Consider the following 21,046-nt stretch of genomic DNA (forward strand, 5'->3'; position numbering starts at 1 on the left):
ATAATCTTTCCCCTTACTCCTTGCAGTATGTTTCACATTAACATGCCTGATTGCTGCCGGCAAAAAAAAACGTCAATCTTCTGCTCAAAACGACCAAATTAGGACTTGTTAATAAAAAAAAAATAAATAAAAATAAATAAAAAAAAAAAAAAGCCCATGCGTTCAGAAAGGGAGGCCAGCTTCCGATTCCTCGCCGACCGGGAGAATCTACATTCCAGGTATTCATAAGAAAGCGATGACAGATAGTTGCTTTAGAAACAGTAGCAACAAAAGAACAAACCTACTGCGGGCGCCGCTCAAGGTGTGATGGCACCGGCTCTCTGTGTACCCATCGCCATGGCAACGAGCGGCGGGGAGATCTATGTGTTAACATTCATTCGGAGCGGCGGCACATGTCCATAAATCTCACGCGCGTAACAGGCACCAGCCTTCTGCTAATCGTGTGAAGCCTGCAGGGTGCCTCATTGTTCTGCTATAATTATGACAAAAAGGACAGGACAAGGGTGTTGTTCTTTTTTTTTTTTTTTTTTTTTTTAAGAGGGATTGAGGAATGTATACAGACAAGTGGGGGTGGGGAGGGGGGGGTCGCCGCTCTTTTAAGGTGAGCGGAGGGGGAGCGTTTGACACCGGAGCCACCGCGCTTTCCTCCAGCAGAGTCACCCGGGGGCGAGCCTTATTATTTATCACTTTGTTGTGATAATCTATCCTAAACACAGCCCTGGGCCTTGCAGATAAACACCGCACAACACCGGCGCTTTTTTAGTCCCCCCCCTCTCTCCCTCTCTTCAACGCCGTTGATTTATTTCTTTATTTCGCCGCCGCCGCTGCTGCGCGCGGCATTGGGTGCAGCAGAATGACGGAGGAGAGGAGCGGAGGGTGAGGTGGGGTGGGGTGGGGCGTGGGGGTGCGTGGGGGTGGGGGGGGGGAGGAGGAGAAGAAAACAAGATGGCACGACGGCGTGAAGGTTATGACTTTCAGCACCCGCTCTGCCAAGTCGGCTGGGGACCCGCGCGTCGCGCTTTCTGCTTCCTGCCTGGACCAGGTGCTGCGTTGCTAAATAAACTGTCCTCCCTCTCCCTCTCCCGCTCCCCCTCTCCCTCCCTCCCTCCCTCGCCACACACTGAAGAAGGGAGAGGGAGCGTGAGGGCTCTGCTAGAACAAACTGGAATTAAGACAGGTAAGCCAGCGAGATGCAGGTGAACTGCAGGATCGGTGGATTGCCTCCGGGTTAACAGTCCTGTGCCCACAGTAAACAGCAGTGATGTGTAGTGGTTAAGGAACAGCGCTTGTGGTCAGAAGGCGGCGGGTTTAAATTTAATATAAGGCACTGCTGTCATACCATAGAGAGAGCAACTTTCACCCAGAGCAGAGCTTCTTCAGGGAGTAAATTTGGAATGAAAGCTATGGAAGCTGCCCTGAATAAGGGCATCTTCTAACCAAATCAACAGCCGCAATAACAATAACAATCAGAGGGAGAGGCTGTTATCTGGAGACACTCAATTCCGGGAGGGGAAAAAAATAACATAAAAAAAACAATGAGAAATGCCAGTTATAATGTATATCGGTTTAGTTCTTTCCCGCACTGTGTGCTCTTTAACTTGTGGTTCAGCGCCTTATCTGCCTCCCTTGTTCTGATCTCGAATGTGGTTCTCGGTAAACATGAACGAGAGCTATTCAGAGCAAGCAGGGTATCCTCCGGAGCTTTGGCTCATAATTGGACACAAACATGTTGCACCCGGAGGTAACTGCAGTCTATGACTCCTGATGCATATGCAACTATGGCTTAGCATCAGGGTGCCGTATTCAGAAGTGTCGACCTGAATGAAGCGAAGTGAATCCCTCACTTTTCCCGTGCCTTTTACACTACATCACTGGCATTTAGCAGATGCTCTTATCCAGAGCGATTTACATCAGTTAGTTATTTTTTACAATGTTATCCATATCTACAGGTGGCTATTTACTGATGCAATTGTGGGTTAAGTACCTTGCCCAAGGGTGCAGGAGTGCCCTGGCGGGGTATCAAACCAGCAACCTTTTGGCTATGAGTCCTGCTCCTTAACCACTGTGCGACACTGGCACCCGAACCCTTTTCCAAACCCTGTGAGCGTTCATGCTTCTTCAGCTCCTCTCGATCTTTACCCGTCGCCGGGAGGGTCTGAACAGATGGGAGACGCACACAAAAGGCCGAGGCCTAATAACGCCATATAAAAACACAGCCAAACAAATAAAACAGCTGCTCTTTGAGAAACGAAGCGATCCTCCCGTCACAGCAAACAGGCCGTCGCTGCGCGAGCACAAAGCCGGTCTTCCCGCCCAGCGAGGGATCTGTCATTATTTTCAGACCCTGCTTCCTAGCGACGGTTCAGGACGAGTGCGAACGCAACACCGGCTGCACCGTGGGGGGGGGGGGGGGGGTGGGGGGTGGGTGTGTGGATGGGGGGGGGGGACGACACCTGTTGGAGCGTGCGGCTCGCCTGCCAAAAACTCATCCAACGCCGAGCGCAGGAGCTGGGGTGGGGGGACCTGGCGCGGAGCACAGATTCGGGTAGAAATCGATCCCGCTAAGGCTCCGCGGAGGACCGGCTGAGCGTGGAGACCTAACCTGACTTAATGAGAGTCGGTCCTCGGCGGACGGGGCTCCGCAGGCGGAGAGGGGCGCACGCCGCGCGCGCTTGGCGGGGAGCATTCTAATGGCGCTACATGAAAGAGACGCCTTCAGATGGAGAGCAGCCGTAACACAAGCCTCTGAGTTAACAAAGAGGTGTCGTAAGTACAGGGCCTACCTACGAGACCCCATGTCAATCAATATCCCAGCGTCCATCTGAATCTGCCATATGTAAATATCCCATATTCCACTATTATTATTTATCTATTCATTTGGCAGGCGCTTTTATCCAAAGCGACTTACATAGGTTACATGTTTTACAATGTTATCCATTTATACAGCTGGATATTTACTGAGGCAACTGTGGGTTAAGCCCAAGGGTACAGCAGCAGTGTCCCAGCGGGGATCGAACCGGCAACCTTTCGGTTACGAGTCCTGCTCCTTAACCACTATGCTACACTGCTGCCAACTACATGATAGTGCCTTACAAACAAAGCAGCAGCCTCAGATGTGTCGCTGTGAGCTGGCGATGTGAGGGACAGAGGGCAACAGAGGGAATGCGAGTGAAGCCGGGCTCCTACCGGAACGCCTCCTGCACCGTTCTCTCCGGCAGACGGGGGGCAGCCCGGGCGAAGGCCCTTTTGAAGTCCTCCATCGTCAGAAAGCCTCGACCTGGGGAGAGAGAGAGAGCGCCGGGAGCCTTAACAATTCTGACATCCCAATCAACACGCGTCACTCTGCAAAAATAAACACGGCGCAAATTCAAAGACAACCTCAAAATGTCACTCCTTTATTAGCGTTTAAAGCCCACCGCTGTTCCCCTTCAAAACGCCCTGAACAAAAAAACAAATGAACAGAACCCCGTTTCTGTGGCTTAGAGAAGTCTGCGCTACTCTTCAGAATGAGCGGGCGATGCTAACCACCGCAGCGTCTCTTCACTGTGTGAAGCCTTCTGCTTCGCCAAAGCCGCACAGCCCATTCGCTTTTCAGGCTGGTGCAGAAGAGGAGGGGAGCGGCACAGGTCTAGCCCCGCGAGCTCAGAGTGACACCTCCTCCAGGCGCAGGCAGACCAGTTTAATGTCACTCTCGGTCTTGGTAATGCCAGCATTGATTCAAGAAATACTGCCTCGCCGGAAACGACTCCCCAGAGAATGATCAGCGCATTGACACATAGAAAGTTAATTGTGGGACTGAAGTCTGTTAACCGTGCTGTGAGTTTCAGTGACTGGCACAGGGATTAAACTGGTACTCTGCATGCTATGATGTACTTTCCAAAGGATAAAAGCGTAGCCTTCCACCTCTACTGCTGGGAGACACATACAAAATTGAATTATTAAACGTGAGACATGCTTTGTATTAATACACTTTGCAATACATTCTTGGGCTGACCAACATATTCCTCTATATATTGCAATACGTTTCATTTTCCTACAGGAGAGCCAGCTCACATATTCAACTGGTTATATATCATCTGTTTCTACACCTGTATATGAACTGAAAAGAGTCAGCTGAAGTACTTTGCATGTCAGGTACCTAACTAAGGGTAACACCCATGAACTGGGATTCAGACATGCAACCATCTGGTTGCAAGCCAAGTTTCCAAGACACCGCTCCACTCTGCTGCCCGGGACAAGCCCCAACAGCTGGCTGGGCATAAACTGCTCTTTCAACATTATTTTTGTGCAACCTGCAATGAAATCTAAAACACCCATACAACTTAACTTGTGCTCGCAGTTAAAGCTGGCTAGCTCACTGTATAGGCTGAATAACATGGCAAATTACTGCAACACCTTGTGGCAAAACTGATCGCTGTGTAAACAGCCGTGGCGAGCTCCAACAGCAAAGCAGGGCCTACACACACACACACACACACACACACACACACACACACACACTCACGTGCACAGAGCAGAAAAATGAAAGGATGCCTCCGTCGCCGAGCGCGATCTGAGCGGCGGGCAGCCTGCCACCGACTTATGATGGAGACGCGGCACTTAAACGCGGTTTCCCCTCGATTTGTTCCCGCTGAAAAAAGGGAGCACGGGAGTGACAGCGCCGAGGAGACGACGTTCAAACACCTCACCCACAGCTGTCTGCTCAATGGCAGACGGGGGGGGGCTTTCCGCTCCTGGCACCCTGTCAGGGCAATCAAACACAAACGGCTGCTACACCAGTTTTAAGAAAAGTTGGCCGGAGAACAGAGGAGCTCTATTTACACGCCACTGGAATTATTCAAAGGCTCCGCTATGATATAGACTTTGCTCTAAATGGTTTTCCCTGGCAGCTGCGGCTGGAGGGCTGTTTATTTTTAATGTATACATGCAGACTCATATTATTACATAGCGGCTGACAGAGAGCGCAAATTAACCATTACTACAAATAAACTATTAATACACATTAACAGGGGCTTTTTCAGAGGCATTGCCGCAGCTGTAAAACGTTACAATGTACTGTATGCCTGAGTGTTAACTTGCCTGGAGATTGTGACAGTCGGTATTTGACGTCTGAGGTACAGAGGGATCACCCTGGTGAATTCAAGTAGCACATGGGAGCAACGGTAAGCCTAACAAATTGCCCGTACCCCTCATGCTCAAAAAGTGCTGCTTGCATCTTGCTTGCATCACACGCAAGGAGCGTACACGTCGTCTAGGGCAGCGCGTCATTACACATCCTGTTCGGAAAAGATACGGGGAGAGAGTGTAAGATGTTTCAAACTTTTTAATACTGGAGTGTAGAGAGAAAGTGAGCCGGTAAACAGCATCAGCGCCCCGATACCGTAGAAGCAGCATGCTTTAAGCAGATGGCAACAGTTTCCAAGGACTGTTTACTGAAACACAAGTGTTCTTTCCTTAATGGGGTGGGGAAGGGGCACTCAAAAGGGTTAATGATGCAGGATCCCTGGGCCATTTAACCAGATTTAATCAGAGTCACCTGATGTCCTCCTCATATGGTTACCCCTGACTCCCTCGTCGGAATAAATTCTGTAACAAAATTAATTAGTTAATTATACTCCTGCCAGCAAAACAGCTCAGAGAGAAAAGTGGTTAGAACCGTGCAAACCCCATATTTTGTGTGCTAGCGAGTATTTAACTTGATGGGCGCCGAAACAGTTTGCATTTTAATGCTACAATGCTAATTCCAAGGAATTTACAGACACTATCATTTGAGCTTGGTCCAGTGCCTACCAGGGAAAAAAAAGCAGTTGCTGTGGGAAAGAAAAAGTGAAGGAGGTTTTTTTTTATATAAGCGCCTTCAGGAGGAGCTCCAGGAAGGCCCGGCTCAGCCTCGGACGCTGGTCCTGCTTGCGGGTTGAGACGCCACGGGGGCAGGCCTGAGCCACACAGCGGGGGCTCACCAGAGCAATTATAACTGTGTTAAAACCTTTGGTCTCCGCACACTCGATCCCTGCACTGGCTGTGCCCTACAATCAGACCCTGTTGAAATCACGCTCAGATGGAGAGAGCAATGCGGGGAGCAATGCCCTCTTGTCTGGAGGCAGAGCCGGGCTGGATGCTGAGTACTTATAGTGCCCTCTACTGTAACGCGAGGAAAGCACTGCTCAGTCACAGAGGAGCCAGGGAGAAAATGACCTTCTCTCCACCTGCAGCATCTCCGCTGGAGGACTGTTCGTGAGGATACAGGGCTAATGTGGGATACACTGCAACTTAGCCGTGGTTTGACGGGAACTGTTCGCTTGTTCCTCTATGAAGTTGGAGATCCAGCAGATTCAAAGAGGATGCACAGAAACACGAAGCCAGGGCCGCGAACCTCTCCCTTGACCCGGACTTGAGCTCTGAGAACCGTGAGCAAGCATTTTCCTTGCACCAACAAAGCGCGCTGGAAAGCAAACAGTTCACCTTTATGCTAAGACTGAGACAACGCTCATAGCGTGCTCTTTGAACTGGCCTAAAAGGCATCCCTGACTGAGCTGTATCAAAGCGCCGCGTATTCGCCGAGGCGCGGAAGAGAACTCCTATGGAGGGGAACGCGTGCGACGGAGAGGGTACGTACAGCGCACATCAAACGCGTTGAAGATCTGCCGCGCCTTGTCGTACCGATCCTCCGCTGACAACTTCATTCCCATGAGAGACACAAACAAATCCAATGGGACACCTTTGAAGAGAGGAGAGGGAGGTAGGGGAGGGGGGGGGGGGACAGAAAGAGAGTCTTTATTACAGAGCTCTCCTCGGGAGCACAGGCACTTCCTGCAGATGAGAATCATCTGAAAGCACTGTGTTTAGAGGAGAGGTTTCTCTCCTTCACACCTGCAGGGTAGTCATTTTTCTCTGAGTACTGTTACTGAGAAAAAAGGCAGGATTGGGAGCCCTAGACTGTCCTCTAGGAATGCAGAGCGTGCCAGCCAGGCATCAAGCGGTGCTTCAGGGCGGTCTGGACCGAAACGGGCCGAAATGTGTGTGTGTGTGTGGGGGGGGGGGGGGGGGGGGGTGCTATGGAGAGGGGATAATTAATTGAGAGTCAGGGGTCTGAGGGCAGGCTCTGCTACTCCCCTCCGCAGTATTTGGGTACCCAGAGAGAGCCTCGGTGTCAGAATGAAGGTTGGAAAGCCAAATAACATCTGAGGAAGCATTCATAAGCAACGGCAGACAGAAAAGAAGCAGAACAAAGACTCTCCACGGGGAAAGGAAAAAAGCTGCCAGAGGAGGGGTTTTTTTTTACAACAGCAAACCTCTTTATTCTGAGAAGGGCACACAAAAAAATGAAACTTGACTCTTTAAGCTGAGGTTTAAAGTTTTAAGTGGAAGCAGGGCACCTGCAGAATTCTGTAGTAAATGTGACTGTCAACATTCTGCTCTCTGAGAGCAGTTTAACAAAAAAAAAAAAACAATGGAGTTTCTGTGTTACCAAAATAAGGGTAACCTTCACTCTACCTCCTCAGCTTCAATACTTTAAAGCTGCCTTGACAGACACTTCAACACTATGTACTGTACACTCTGCGGTAAACAGGGGCATGACAACCGGTGACACACAACTAAACCAACACCATCAGGTAAGTCACACTTTCCCAACAAGCACTCTGACCACTGCACAAAGAGAAATTACCCTTTTAAGTTGACCAATTGCATGATCTTCTTTTTGCACGCCATTTAGAACACATTACTGTTGAACAGGATCAGAGGCATGAATCTGTTGCTTGATATCTGAGAAGCAGCACAGAGTGACAGGCATAGCCATCCAGCTCAGCCCTGCAAGTTCACCATCCCAGCTGAATTGATACTGACGGCAAGTTTACCCCAACACCACCGCAGGGAACAGGACACTACAGCAACGACTTTGCTAATATGCCTACCCATAACAGGGCTAACAGGTTAGCACTATTACACTATAACAGTCCACCCTCCTGCAGGCCACATCATTTGCCTTATCAGAGTGTGGTGTGTGATTGAGGAAGGGGTGCAGGCTGGGATCCAAAGAACACAACCGATGACAAAGACATTTAAGGCACACCTACCAATAAGGCCAAGGCTTTAAGCAATGGCATGAACCAGGCCCCGCCACAAGGAGCTGAAAGCTCATCATGGCCACAGTAAACAACTGTCCCCTCACATACATGCCGGCATACATCTCAACCCTGCCGTGGACCAGCTGGGGGTGGGGGGTGAGGGGGGACTCCTGATTAGATCCCTGCCGTGACCTTGAAGGGGCCATCTCTCCTCGGCCGCCGCCGCCTCTCCCAGCATTGGGCAGTCAATGAAAGCAGTAATGCAACATGGCCCGGTGCTTGCTGGAACACATCTCCCCGACTCAATCGGCGGCCTCAGCGGCCAACAGGAGGGCCGATCAGGATTCCCTCAGAAGTAGGGCCTGTCTGTCACGGTGAGAAATCAAGAGGGTGGCCTCGGAGACGGCGCGGCTCACCCGGTGGCGCCCCCCACCGCCCGTCACTCCCCCCCACCACCACCCCCCCGCGCAGAAACACACTTCACACGGCAACTGGCAACAGCCATTTCATCTCAAATATCTCTCTAAAAGCGTGGACACTTCTGATCTGTCACACCACTCCTCTAATTTCACAACACTGTCCCTGAGCAATACTAAGGGGGGGAGGGGGGGAGAGGAAAAAAAAGTGTTTGAAGCCGGAGTATAAACAATATTTTACGGATGTTGCGGGCCGCTGATAAGGTTTGAATATAAATAAGACGTTTTCCCCGAGATCTTTCCTCGATGAATATGTAACGCTTCGGATTCAATCAGCTGCTCTGTTTTGGCAGGTCAGACACAAAGCTGGGATGTTGTTTTGGAATCGTGATGCGTTAAGACGGTTCTCGGCACAGGAAGGGTTCTGCAGAGCAAGGACCGGGGTAGGGAACAGCGCACGTGCGCTTCTGAACATCGGGGAGGTTTCAGTTGCGCTGTCATCTCTAAAGGAAAAACACGTTTGACTGCGAGACGTAAAAAATGATTTCCACCACAAACCACAGATGCACTCTTCACAAAACAGAGCCAAAACATTGTTTTTCCAAAAACTCAGATCACAAGATATACTTTTCCATATGGGCAGATCATTCCTTTTCCAAAGATAATATAATCAGAATAAAGTCTTCAGCGCTGTCATTGCATCAGATTTAATTTATTAACAGACAGGCAACTGGGTTAGAACTCACTGGGTGGGAATTAATAATTATAAAACACTGATCATTTTTTCATTGCGTTTCTCATTATTCATCATTAGCCTAATGCTGCAACGTCCATAAAACCCGCTTTCAGTTCATATAATAGTCAATTTGGGGAAAACAACTGTTGTTTATACTGGCTTCCACACTAAATGTACTTTTAAGTCTGTTGAGTGAAATCTGTGCCCTGATTTTCTGATTTTCTTTATGCCCTTATGTGTTTTTTTTTCCAAATTCAGGAACAAGTTCATCCCCCCCCCCCCCCCCCCCCTCCCATTTGGAGTTACCAGAGTTCTATTCTGTATTGCAGAAGCAAAAGGTTCAATCTGTCAAAATGCTAACTGCTTGCTTTGCCACGTACACCGCTCTATTCTTAGGTGAACTCTTCCCACGCAAATTTATTTTATTAAAGCGAACACATCAAGGAGCCGTAGCCTCCAGCTGCTCCTGCTGTAAGGTTCCCGGGTCACCGGGACGCCAGACCACGCGGAATCCTACAAAAGCGAGGGCCCACGTTGGCCCGGGACAAACGGAACGGTGCCCGCGACATCGCCCTCGCCGCGTTTCGAACATGAATCAGCACCATAAAGGCCTCTGCTCTGACTCTGGTTGAGAGCCGGGGCTTTTGAAGAGATAGCGCCGGCATCCTCTCACGCTGACCGGACGATTCCCCGGAGACAAGAGCAACAACATCCAACGGAGGAAGGGGGGGGGGACAACAGGGAAAATAAAAACTGTCGAACCGTGAACCGTTTTTCAAAGTCAGGCGCTGCGAGCCAGCGGTACACCGGCCTCCTATCACTGACAGATACCTCTGTTCTCCGGTACAAAATAACACAAAGTGGATTCAAAACGCCAGAAAGAGAGACAGGGAGAAAGCGGATGTTAAATACATGCAGGAGTGAGGGAAAAAGCAGGGACCTTAAATGGCCTCATCTTCCGTGAGCGCCTGCCAATGCTGTCAGAGACGGAGTCTAGCTAAGCCTTCCACATTACTACCAACAACCCACAATTCCGTCACCATCACTAATTTAGTAATCACATGAAATACAGAAGAGGAGCAATTTAATTCGCTGTTTGCTCTGAGCAAGATTTAATGGTGGAATATTTCATCACACCAGCATGCCACTTTAACTAGATTATCGTGCGCTTTCCTACAGGGCAGTATACAAAAGCAATTTGCTTGTGGCTTAAAACAAGAGACAAATTACTTACTAATCTAGGTCTTCAACCATTTAATGTCTTCCTTTAAAAAATGTCTAGCCAAGCCCTTTTCTTCAGTGTTCCTGCCTGTCAGAGGCCTGTAATGCTTGCATACACTTCACGCCAAAACGATGTTTTGCCTTTTGTGAGCAATTCTTTAATTACTGGCAATGTGTAAAACGATTACACCAAATTTAAGTCATCCCTTTCATTTCTCTTTCTCTTGTGCGGAACGGAACAAGCTTCTTCCTGTTAAAATTTAAACGAAAATGTTACACTGCTTTCATATCAATGTGTGTCACTGCTCTGTCTCCAATTGCAGTTTCCTCTCCACATACTGAAGCACATCTTGTCAAGACTAAAATGGACTTGTCAAGACTGTTAAACTGACATTTGGGAAATAAATACACCTAAAATGTAACTTGAGGGGAACTTGATATCTTTAATTCTATGGTATGAATTCATGCATTTTCTCTGGATTAAACACAAAGCTACCATGACTGCTAGGTGATTTCTTTAAAGTACTGAGCATTCATTAATCTTAGAAAGCCATCTATTGATGTCAAACAACTTCAATACAACATGGCCAATCTAGATCTACACTCGCCCATGGATTTACATAAATTTACACATCAATGATGCGTAAACACAAAGCATGGCTTATTACCTATAGCTGTATTTAACTGTACTATTTATTTAAAGGTAAATTACCTTATATGATGATTCTGGATTACATTATTAATATTGTACCTACACTACTCAAAAACTGCTGCTCCTGGTGTGTTAGAGATCAGAGGGTAGACAGCATGTCATCATTCACTCACTGAATTCAGCTGTGAAAGATATCAAATATGGGGTGTGTCCAGTAACTGTGCATGTGCAGTACTTGTACATTGACACCCCTGTTTGCTTACTTTAGGCATGACACTTTTGCATGACTACTACTGTACCTGGTAAATTAGCACGCAGAGCATGATCCATGAGCAAGTTGGTTTCCGACTGAAGAAAGAAAACAAAAATAAAAACAATTGTAAGAAACCATTTTATTTTCTTAACATTTAATCACAGAAACAGGAACCAAATACCACGTAAATACATGAGTCATAACACTAAAATCTTTTTTCCGAACTGATCTCTTGGAAATCTATGATTGTTATGTAATTATAGCAGCAATGACTTCCCAACTAAAGCTTCCTTGCTTTAACTAAAATAAAATCTTAACAAACTGACATTCTCTGTAGTACTCAAATTTGATTTATTCCGTGTATTGATTTGGTTACCACGAAAAGAAAATACACTGGCGCCCTCTAGTGGCCGCAAGTCTTGTATTCTTCATTAACTCTGGTCTGGGCGCGCATTCGTTAGCTGTTCAGGAAGGCGTGCACGCCCACCACCTGCCACTCCTAGTTGAAGTGACTAGATGTTAAGCAATACAAGCCATATTAGTGCCACGTTTTGATCTCAAAGCTGACAGCACACAACTCTGAAGGGCATATTCCACACAGTTAACACAACAGCCCAACTCACCTTCGATGGCTTGTACCCGAATAGCATGACCACTGCCATCTTCAGATCCTGTCTGTTGAGGTACCCTTTCCTGTCCTCGTCACACTTCTCGAAAACCTTAAGATGGACATAATCAACACATATCACTGTTTTAAAAAAATCAACAGTTCTCTATCGTTATGATTTACTTTTAAAAGCTATCCAGGAGAGCTGATATAGCGTCAAGCCTACCATTGCAAGCTACCATTGCAAGGTAACAGTTAGCTCGTTATGTTATTTGTATAGCCAGTGTACTTATTATTAAAAGTAATAATAAGCTAAAACCGTAATAGCTAGCGAGCTGAGTTTTCAGACAGCAATTCAAACGCCGTTCATACTGCAGACTATTCTAATTTAGCTGTTAGGTATCTGGCTAACTCGGTATGTAATGTTACGTTGGCTGGGTAACGTTAGCTAATTAGCTAATGCAACGTAGTAAATTATGTGATAAGCTAGATAGCGTATATTTAATGAGTACAGCAAGCTATGTGCCATAGCTGCACGTCTGAGTTAACTGTTATTCGAGCAGGGTAACATTTCCTGAATTTCTGGCTAGGTCAGTAAAGTTTGTAATGCATGCCAGTTTGGGTCAATTACACTTAGCTGAAATCATTTTCATAGTAAATGTGTAGTCAATCTTACCATCGCGAACGTTCTCTTGTCGCTCTCAGTTACTTTTCTTTCTTCCCTGAATTGTCGTTTGTAAGACAGCATGCTAACCACCCGGCTGACTTGTTTGAGGAATGCCAATATGTTCGCTAACTAGCTTTCATGTTCACGAACGCTTTCAAACTGCCATGGAAACTGTAAACTCTCACGCGATTGGTTACCCTACTGGAGTGCTGTAATACAAACTATGAAGGGATTGGTTAGCATGTAAACGAACTATTACACACCAAAATGGTCAAAACTTTGATTTTCAGATGCAAATAAAAAACGAATCGAAAATATCCCGTGTTTGATGTCTATGGGGTTTTTTTTTGTGAATTTCGTATAGCAAGACATCGTTCCTGATTTCCTTTAATCATTTTGATCAAAGCAGGTCCAGCATTGCGGACAAGAGTCACTTTACATCACGTGCGCAGGGGAAGAAAAACATTGTTGCACTGCCACCTTCGATGCTAGCTGTATGCAGCTGAGCAGGTGACGTGCACGCAGGCATGAAAATTTAGTTTATGCTATATAGGTGGCATATTATGACATTACATATCGCAGTCTGCTTGCTCCCGGATTCATGCTCAATTCGGTGTTATAGAGTTTATTGCATGTAGCGTGCTTTCTCCGGTAAAGACTGTAGTCAACTTCCCGCCATAAGTGAGTCGCATGATTTTTTTCTGGTTAGCTAGTAAGTGTGCAAGCAAATTGTGCACACTCTTGCTGGCTAGCCAGTGTTTGTGTAAAACCGTAGATGCATGCTAGCGAAATAGCGCGTCAAACTGACCAGTATTCAAAATGTCGTTGAGAGTATCTAGTAATCATGATGAAAAACGTCATCAGATAGCTAGCTGACTATTTTTGTTAGACCACTAGTGTAGTTGCACTGATTGATACGTTAGGTAGTAGCTGCTTCTTGCTAGCTAGTAAACGCAATATTTGCGAATCGGCCGAGCCAATTCCCAGATGATGAAGATAGTTATCGAGCTAATTAAACTGTAGGACAGTTCTGGAGTCACAAATGATAAAGACAAATAAATTATTGTGATATACTTATATATTTAATCTGTGCTTTTCAGATGTATACCCAAATAGTTCGCTGAGTCTAGTTATGTGCTGTGCTCTTGCTCCTGTGATAAGCAACGTTATTTTTATGTATCATCAGATAGCTTGGCACGATGATCTTAAAATCCACTCTAGTTAAAAAAAAAAACAAAAACGTATGTAACATACCAGCTAAATGAAATGCCATCATATAATCTTACACATGCAAAGTGGTTCATTTGTGTCCATCTGTTTACCCACAGTCGAATCTAACTACATCTAAGGATGTCACAGGACAGTCAGCATGGCAAGTGGACGCTGTCAAGTAGTGACAGCGAGGACGAGGACTTCCATTCAGCACCATCAAAGAACTCTGATCGGAAACTGCAACAAGAACCTCTTGGTATTGAGGAGGACTCAAAAGAGTTGGTGCAAAAATCTGATCCCTTACTGAACAGAGGCATAAAATTAGAACCACCACCATTAACATCCACCCCTGCAATCGGTTCCGAGGCCAGGAAAGCGGCCCATTATAATCAGCAGAACCCCGTGAAATTCGAAACCAAAGGTCCATCTCCCGCCGTCAAAAGGAAAAATGAATCTGAGGACTCTGGCTGGGCACTGTCCAGCAGTGACGACGAAGGTGCCGGTCCTGTTGTACGTAGTCAGCCCAAAACGCGGAGCCCGAGTCCCAAGAGAAAGAAAGTAGAGGATAAACGACCAGAGAGTCCTCACGGTGCCTCTTACTTCAAAGAAGAGCCTGACGAATTTTTCGAAACCAACTTGCCTCCAGCTGACAACACATTCCGATTTTATCTCACTAAAGTCACTGGTATAGAAAAGAAGTACAACACTGGAGCTTTGCACATTAAAGGTAATATCATTCATGAAAGAAATGTATTGTACTGTGCGTATTACTGAGAATGGACATCATTCTGAGAAAGCATGATCTGATAAAATGTTATTGGAGTATGCCAGTGTTAATGGAGTATTTTATTTCCTTTTTTCACTTAAATCAGAAATTCTTTCTCCCCTGTTTGGAACACTGAAAGAATCTGTGCAGGTACCAGTTACAGTTATAACTTTTAGGTTCATGCATTCGTTTTTTTACTCCTACGAAACTACTTTTAGTTTTTTACTTTAAAGTACATTTTGAGGTGAATTTTAAAGAGTCAGCAGTCCCATTTCTGTCATGTCCTTTTCTAGTTTAACTACTGCTTTGATGTGCCCTGGATGGTACAGCAGTACCCACCAGAGTTCAGGTAACCCCTCTTCTGCCCCGCACACATTTTTCATTCATCAAAAATATAAATTCTGTATAATTTTGAACATGTGAGTAAAGCACATGTAGAGTTATCTGTTATGTATGAAATGCCATACACTCCAAATGGAAATTTTACCAAGTTAGTACTGAGCATGACATCCAATTGAATTGACATCATACCGGTGCTTTTGAGACAGACCTGTGATTGGTCATTCTCTGGGTTGGTCCACAACTCACCTTCAGCAGTTTCAGTCAGCTGGGTCGGACTGAGGGTTGTGTCTGACCCTTCTGCACTGCCTGTTTGGTCCATTGTAAGTTCTGTCGGACCCAGGTCTGGTTGAGGCACAAACACAGTGTAAATTTCTTGTCTTATTACTCCTCGTCTTATTACTCCTTGTCTTTATCCGTTTTTTTCTGTTAAGTTTAAGGTTAAGAAGCACTGAGCCCCTGGCTGTTTATGACATTATGACTTGGAGTCAGAAATTTGTCAGCCCAGTTAACAGACCTCTCATGTACACAACAATTGCAGTGGCAATGATTGTTGCATTTTCAGTTTTCCTAAGCAAATGTCATAGCTAAATGTGCAGTGTACATTTATATAAACTGTATATTTTTAAGAGACACTGATTTGTAGGTTTTCACGTTTGTTTTGAAGGGATAAGCCAGTGATGATTGTTCATGGAGATAAACGGGAAGCCAAGGCCAGGTTAATCCAGCAGGCCCAGCCATATGCGCACATCCGCTTTTGCCAGGTACTTATATGACATCTCCATGTGTCGGAAAATCAAATGCCATATGTGTGAGCCGTTAGAATACCAGATGTACCTTATAATTTCCTGTGTTATTAGCAGCTAATCGTGTTCAGTGCTGCTTCGATAGCTTCCATTTGACATATCTGTTCATGCAGCTGGCTGGTTAGTGAAGCAGTTCGGATGAAGTAGCCTACCTCGCTCAAGGCTGCAGCTGCTCTGCCTCTCCAGGGAATCAAATCTTTAACCATTTTGTTAAAAAAAAATTGTTAAAACCACAAATTCTTAACGAATCTCCCGCACTGCTGCCAGTGTTAGAGAATAGTAACAGCTGAAGAGATTAAAATGCCAATAGAAAAATCCTCTTCCTGCAATGCAGAAAGCTCCACTTTAGTTTAAGGGCAAATTCAGTGTTGTAATTCATACCCATTTCCACTTGAGGGAGGCATCTATCTGCATTATATTTTGTCTTCCCAAATGATGTAATTTCTTGTAAAATCAGATCACAAGGCATGCCCTATTACAGTGGTCTTGATCATTTCCTCTGTTCCCCTAACCTTTGAAGCCAAATTTTACATTTGTGTCTTTGATGGGCAGTGCAGTGTCGTTGTTAAGGAATTGGGCTGCAAAAGATTGCAGGCTGAAGTGTGCTGTTGTTGAGCAAAATGTCCAGCTTTAGAGGTATGAACATAAAAATCTGTACAACATGTAAGTTATATAACTCTTGATAAGAGTGTATTCAAAGCAAATACGTAATGTAAAGTTAAGCAACTTTTGGGATGATTAATTATGATTACCTGAATTTGTTTAGCTAATTTTTTAACCTTTGATGAGGACATTGTACAAATGGTCTCTCTAAAATTAGATCTGCAGACAGAATGTACTGATTGTCCAATTAAACCTCTTTGCAAGTCCTATTACATTTGTGGATTTTTAAGAGGCGTTGCATATTTATTTATTTATTGTTAATGCTCTCTATTATTTTTTATTTTAGGCATAATGTTCCTGACAAACAGGCAACATAAGCTACACAGCTTTACATGAGATCACTACCATAACAGTGTTCAAGAAACCATGAGAGTCATAAAGGCTGTGATTCAATACAGACTGGCCCAATATATTATTTTTATGTATTTTACAATTTAAAATAATCTGACAATCACAAATTCTGTTCTGAATATACTGTAGATGCAGGGCTTCTGCATTTAAAGGCTTCACGGAGCTAAATTAAGATAGTGCCCTGAAATTGCTTTTCAGTTCACTGCATGAAATTGCATCTGTTGCCAGCTGTAGAGCAGTAATTTAATTAAACCAGATGGTTTCAATGCTTAATTGGATTTATTTGTTTTTCCTTTTTAGGCCAAATTGGATATAGCCTTTGGAACCCACCATACGTAAGTGGTCTGATTTTCCCGCAAGTTACCCGTCGCTGCTTTCACGATGGTGTTTAGATTATACGGCAGCGTTGCACTTAGTTGAACACTAAAAACTATTTTCCATAGGTATCCGTTTCCTGGGTGGTGCAGCATTATAAAGGTGCTTTCAGGATTCAGCAAGGCGTAGCAGCGTTAAAGAGCTGTGATGCATTAGCACCAGCGATGTGTTTTTGCCTCGGGAGGAAAAGGTTAGGGGAACCGAAAGGTCATGTCATGCTCGCTGGAATGTCTCCGCCGCGACAGGGGTGGAATTACTGGCCCCTGCTCTGCGAGCGGACGGGAACGGCAGACCTTGTACTTGATCTGAAAGCGACCGGTAAATGCGAGAGCGCGCTATTGAGCGGCTCAGTGGCCCTGCGTGCAGGACGCTCGCCCGTACCGAACTGAAGACGATACGCTTTTCTCAACCCTTTCGTTGCGTCGCTGTGCGGTTGTAATGCTGGAGACGCGCAGGGTCAGGATAGGGTCTGTTATACTGTAACTGGTTAGTCATTTTTGGTATTTGTCCATGTTAGTACATGATCACATCAGGGCATGTGACTGATGTCTGTGAGAGAAGACTGCAATAATATGTGTGATGGGTGTCTGTGGTAGACTGCCTCATTAAGCACAGTAACACATGTATTACTTTGCAAAGATCAGCCTGTTGGAGCTCATGTAATGAATCAATGGGGACATTTGATATTTTACCAGTGTTCTGTTTTAAACATAGCAGTAACTTATCCATTTCCTATCACTTTTTCTCTTCTGTTTTCTGTTTATTTTAATGTATCAATTCATTGACAAAACACTTCTATTTGTAAAGGCTGTGTTTAATGTATAAAATACATTAAGATTTGAAAGAGAAGTTCCCGTTTTAGGTTCCCCAGATGTTGGTGATTCACTTCAGGTGTAATTATTTTGTACGGGAAGGTGCCAGCCAGCTAAATGCAGATGATTTTGTGCGGCTGTGCTTAGCCTGCAGTTCAGTTTTATCCGGTAATGTGTGTTAAACAAAAATAAGCCCCTCTCTCCATGATTGCCTGGTTATAAATTGGATTCCAACTCTCCCCTTCATCTGTGTAATGTTTGGATGTTTTATTCAAGACTTGGGAGATTGAAAGAAGCCAGAGGAGTATTAAATATTTTTGATCCCCTCGGTGAAGGCGGCTCGGGATCGCTAAATTTTTTAAAATTGATGTAGTAATCTTATTCAAACACACCTGTGCTGGCTTTTTTTTCTCACAAATGCCATTTCTTTCTGTGCCACTCTCTCACACACTTTAATTGAATCGCAGAATGTTTCCTGCAAAGCTTAATAGTGAGATTTGAAAAATCCACTTTAACAGGAAAGCATAAATTGGACACCTGGGGTCATTTGTTTTGCTTTTTAAAAAAATTCTCGTTGTGTACTCGGAAGCCTCGAGGTTTAAGTTGTTTAAATTAAGCGAATGCCTTTGCCTCCTGGTTAGTCAGTGGCTGGCTCAGCACAGTTTGCGGAGTTATCTTTACATCCCCAATTATACATTTCCCTTAAATGAAGCTGCTTTCAGTCTGTGCTTGTGTTATAGTATCAGCAACGAACTTCACCCCTCTTTTTCCCCTGTTTGCTGAAAGTCATCTTATTGCTGCTTGGATTAATGACATTAATGACGATGCGGTCTAACAGGCTTGTCCACTGTGCTGTAAAGCATTAAGGTGCTAAGTGGTGTCATCCTTTGCAGCAGAAGAGCGGCCGGTCAGGATGGATTGCAGCTCATTGACATGCTGCCTCTTGCCTCTTACAGGAAGATGATGCTGCTGTGGTATGAGGAGGGATTCCGAGTTGTAATTCTCACATCAAACCTCATCCGCGCCGACTGGTATCAGAAGACACAGGGGTGAGAGTGATAGCATCATTAGCGCTGGTGGGCTGGGGGGTCTGTGTTCTCTGCCACTGTGTGCAATAGAAGCTGATGCTCCCAAGTCTGAGACAGCATGGTTATGGTTGTGAAATGGTGACAGGCTTCTCTAAGGACGTTAGGCTGTTTTCATAGAATAAATAAGTGCTGAATTGAAATAAATACTGAACCACACTTTACTCTGGACTAGATCTTAAACTAAGATCTGTGTTACGGAATTGCAATCAAATGAAGATACTTGTTAAAGAGAAAAAAAAAATATTCAAATTGTGGTAACTTTTTTGAGGAAGAGATATCTCTTATCCTCTTGCATTAAATCCACTCTCAATTAATGGAAATGCAGTTGGATGTCTTGTCTGACTGTTGCATTGTGTAATCATTTTTGCAATTTGCACTTTGAGTCATAATTAGTGGTATGAGAGAAGACATTTCCCTCTTTTTATGCAGAGTTCCCATTTTCACGTTTTCCATAATCCATCACAGCTTTCCCTGCTTTGATGTTCATTTGGTGCAAATAAGAGCACATTTGTTTAATATCTGAGATGAGTGTCACGCATTAACCGAGGTTTATATTAAGATACTCTGTTGGTTGCCAGGACAACATGCCGAGTCGCTGTTCCTAGACTATTGAAATAAAGCTAATTTATCCAGCAAATAAATTACAATATTAGGAGGCTAAATAAATCTGAGTTCCTCTTGTGAAAGTGTGTGCAGTCAGAAATATAATTTTTCATATCAGTTGCATTGTCTGGAGACGGGTGAATACAAAGCTGGTGTTCCTTAAACTAAGCCTCGGTAATTAGCACTGCGTCTTGAGAACATTCCTCTTTTAAATCCTGGTAAAACAGGACATGTTGCACTCAGAGAGCTAAGTATCATTCTTTGTAATTATCACAGTTAAGGGTGAGTTGGCAAAATGTTAGAGAGCATTTTACAGAGCTGCTGATAAAAGTTAACAGATGGGTAGAAATACTAAAAACTATCGACTTTGTGTCCCATGCTGCAAAATATTGAATGATGAAGTTCATTTTACTTGGAATTGCACATACTGTAGGGAGTGCTTTGAAGATCACATACAAAGATATGCTGGATCTGAATTAAGCTCATGAAGCTCTGAATTTGTGTGTGTGTGCGTGCGTGCGTGCGTGCGTGCGTGCGTGCGTGTGTGTGTGTGTTTGTGCGAATGCGAACATCTTCTCAGATTTATGATCAGTATCACCAAGGCATACACCTTTCTTTATTGCAAATGTCCCCAATTAATAATCACTCTCCTTGGCTTTAAACAGCTGGCTCTGTTAGGGTGCAAGTTTTGGTCTTGAGAGGTTCCTTAAAGATAGAGAATACAATGTGACACAAATATGACAGTCTTTTGAAGTGGCAGGCAGAGGTATCCCTGAAATCAAAGGGTGTTATACATTTTATTTTTCCTGCTCAAAGTTTAAAAAAAAAAAAAAAACAGTCACAACAGCATTTTTCCGTAATGCAATAATAATAGTGTTCTGGGATGTTTGGACTACTTTGCTGAGGTTTAGAATGAGGGCTTTTTTCCCATTTTGATGGACACATGGGAAGGTTGAGAAGATGGCAGAATGAAAGCCTATTCAGAGAGGTAACATGTCATTACCATGACTACAGGACTTAGACACCCCATTGTTATTGGTACCTGGTCTCTGAGAGATAAGGTTATTATGTAATCACACAGATTTTTTGTGGCCTTTGGCCTCTCTGCATGCAATTCATATCACAATGCGTAGGACACCCATTGCCCGCCTAGCTGCACATTACACAGTAGTGAAATTAGAGCCTTGTCACTTGCTCTCTGTCCTCCTCTGAATGCCTCTTTCCCCACCTGAACCGCATATTAATCTGCCAGCTTCCATCTCATCTTAAAACATTAAGTGGACAGATTCACAATGAATGTGATTAGAGGCTGCCTTTCCACTTGAGCTCTTTCTCTCTGATTTGATGCATTCTGTTATTATTATGCCTCATGGTTTTTTTCTTCAATATTCATTCTTGCGTGTGTCTCTCGCC

At 44.8% G+C, this 21,046-nt stretch overlaps 2 protein-coding genes across 2 annotated transcripts in view; one reads left to right on the forward strand and one right to left on the reverse strand.

Moving 5' to 3' along the window:
* Positions 1-14,257, reverse strand: part of efcab11 (EF-hand calcium binding domain 11) — a 40,522-nt gene extending 26,265 nt beyond the window's left edge. Inside the window, exons 1-6 of the mRNA XM_036542358.1 lie at positions 14,247-14,257; positions 12,628-12,700; positions 11,968-12,063; positions 11,391-11,439; positions 6,617-6,718; positions 3,187-3,277 (exon numbers count right to left, since the gene is read on the reverse strand). Coding sequence (XP_036398251.1) covers positions 3,187-3,277; positions 6,617-6,718; positions 11,391-11,439; positions 11,968-12,063; positions 12,628-12,700; positions 14,247-14,257 — 422 coding nt within the window. The remainder of the gene's footprint in view (positions 1-3,186; positions 3,278-6,616; positions 6,719-11,390; positions 11,440-11,967; positions 12,064-12,627; positions 12,701-14,246) is intronic.
* tdp1 (tyrosyl-DNA phosphodiesterase 1) overlaps positions 13,098-21,046 on the forward strand; it is a 32,676-nt gene continuing 24,727 nt past the window's right edge. The window contains exons 1-7 of the mRNA XM_036542356.1: positions 13,098-13,299; positions 13,947-14,557; positions 14,703-14,746; positions 14,890-14,945; positions 15,603-15,699; positions 17,056-17,090; positions 18,899-18,991. Of these exons, the coding sequence (XP_036398249.1) occupies positions 13,969-14,557; positions 14,703-14,746; positions 14,890-14,945; positions 15,603-15,699; positions 17,056-17,090; positions 18,899-18,991 (914 nt within the window). The 5' untranslated portion in view covers positions 13,098-13,299; positions 13,947-13,968. The remainder of the gene's footprint in view (positions 13,300-13,946; positions 14,558-14,702; positions 14,747-14,889; positions 14,946-15,602; positions 15,700-17,055; positions 17,091-18,898; positions 18,992-21,046) is intronic.

The sequence above is a fragment of the Megalops cyprinoides genome, chromosome 12 (genome assembly GCF_013368585.1).
Source record: "Megalops cyprinoides isolate fMegCyp1 chromosome 12, fMegCyp1.pri, whole genome shotgun sequence".
Taxonomy (NCBI): Eukaryota; Metazoa; Chordata; class Actinopteri; order Elopiformes; family Megalopidae; genus Megalops; species Megalops cyprinoides.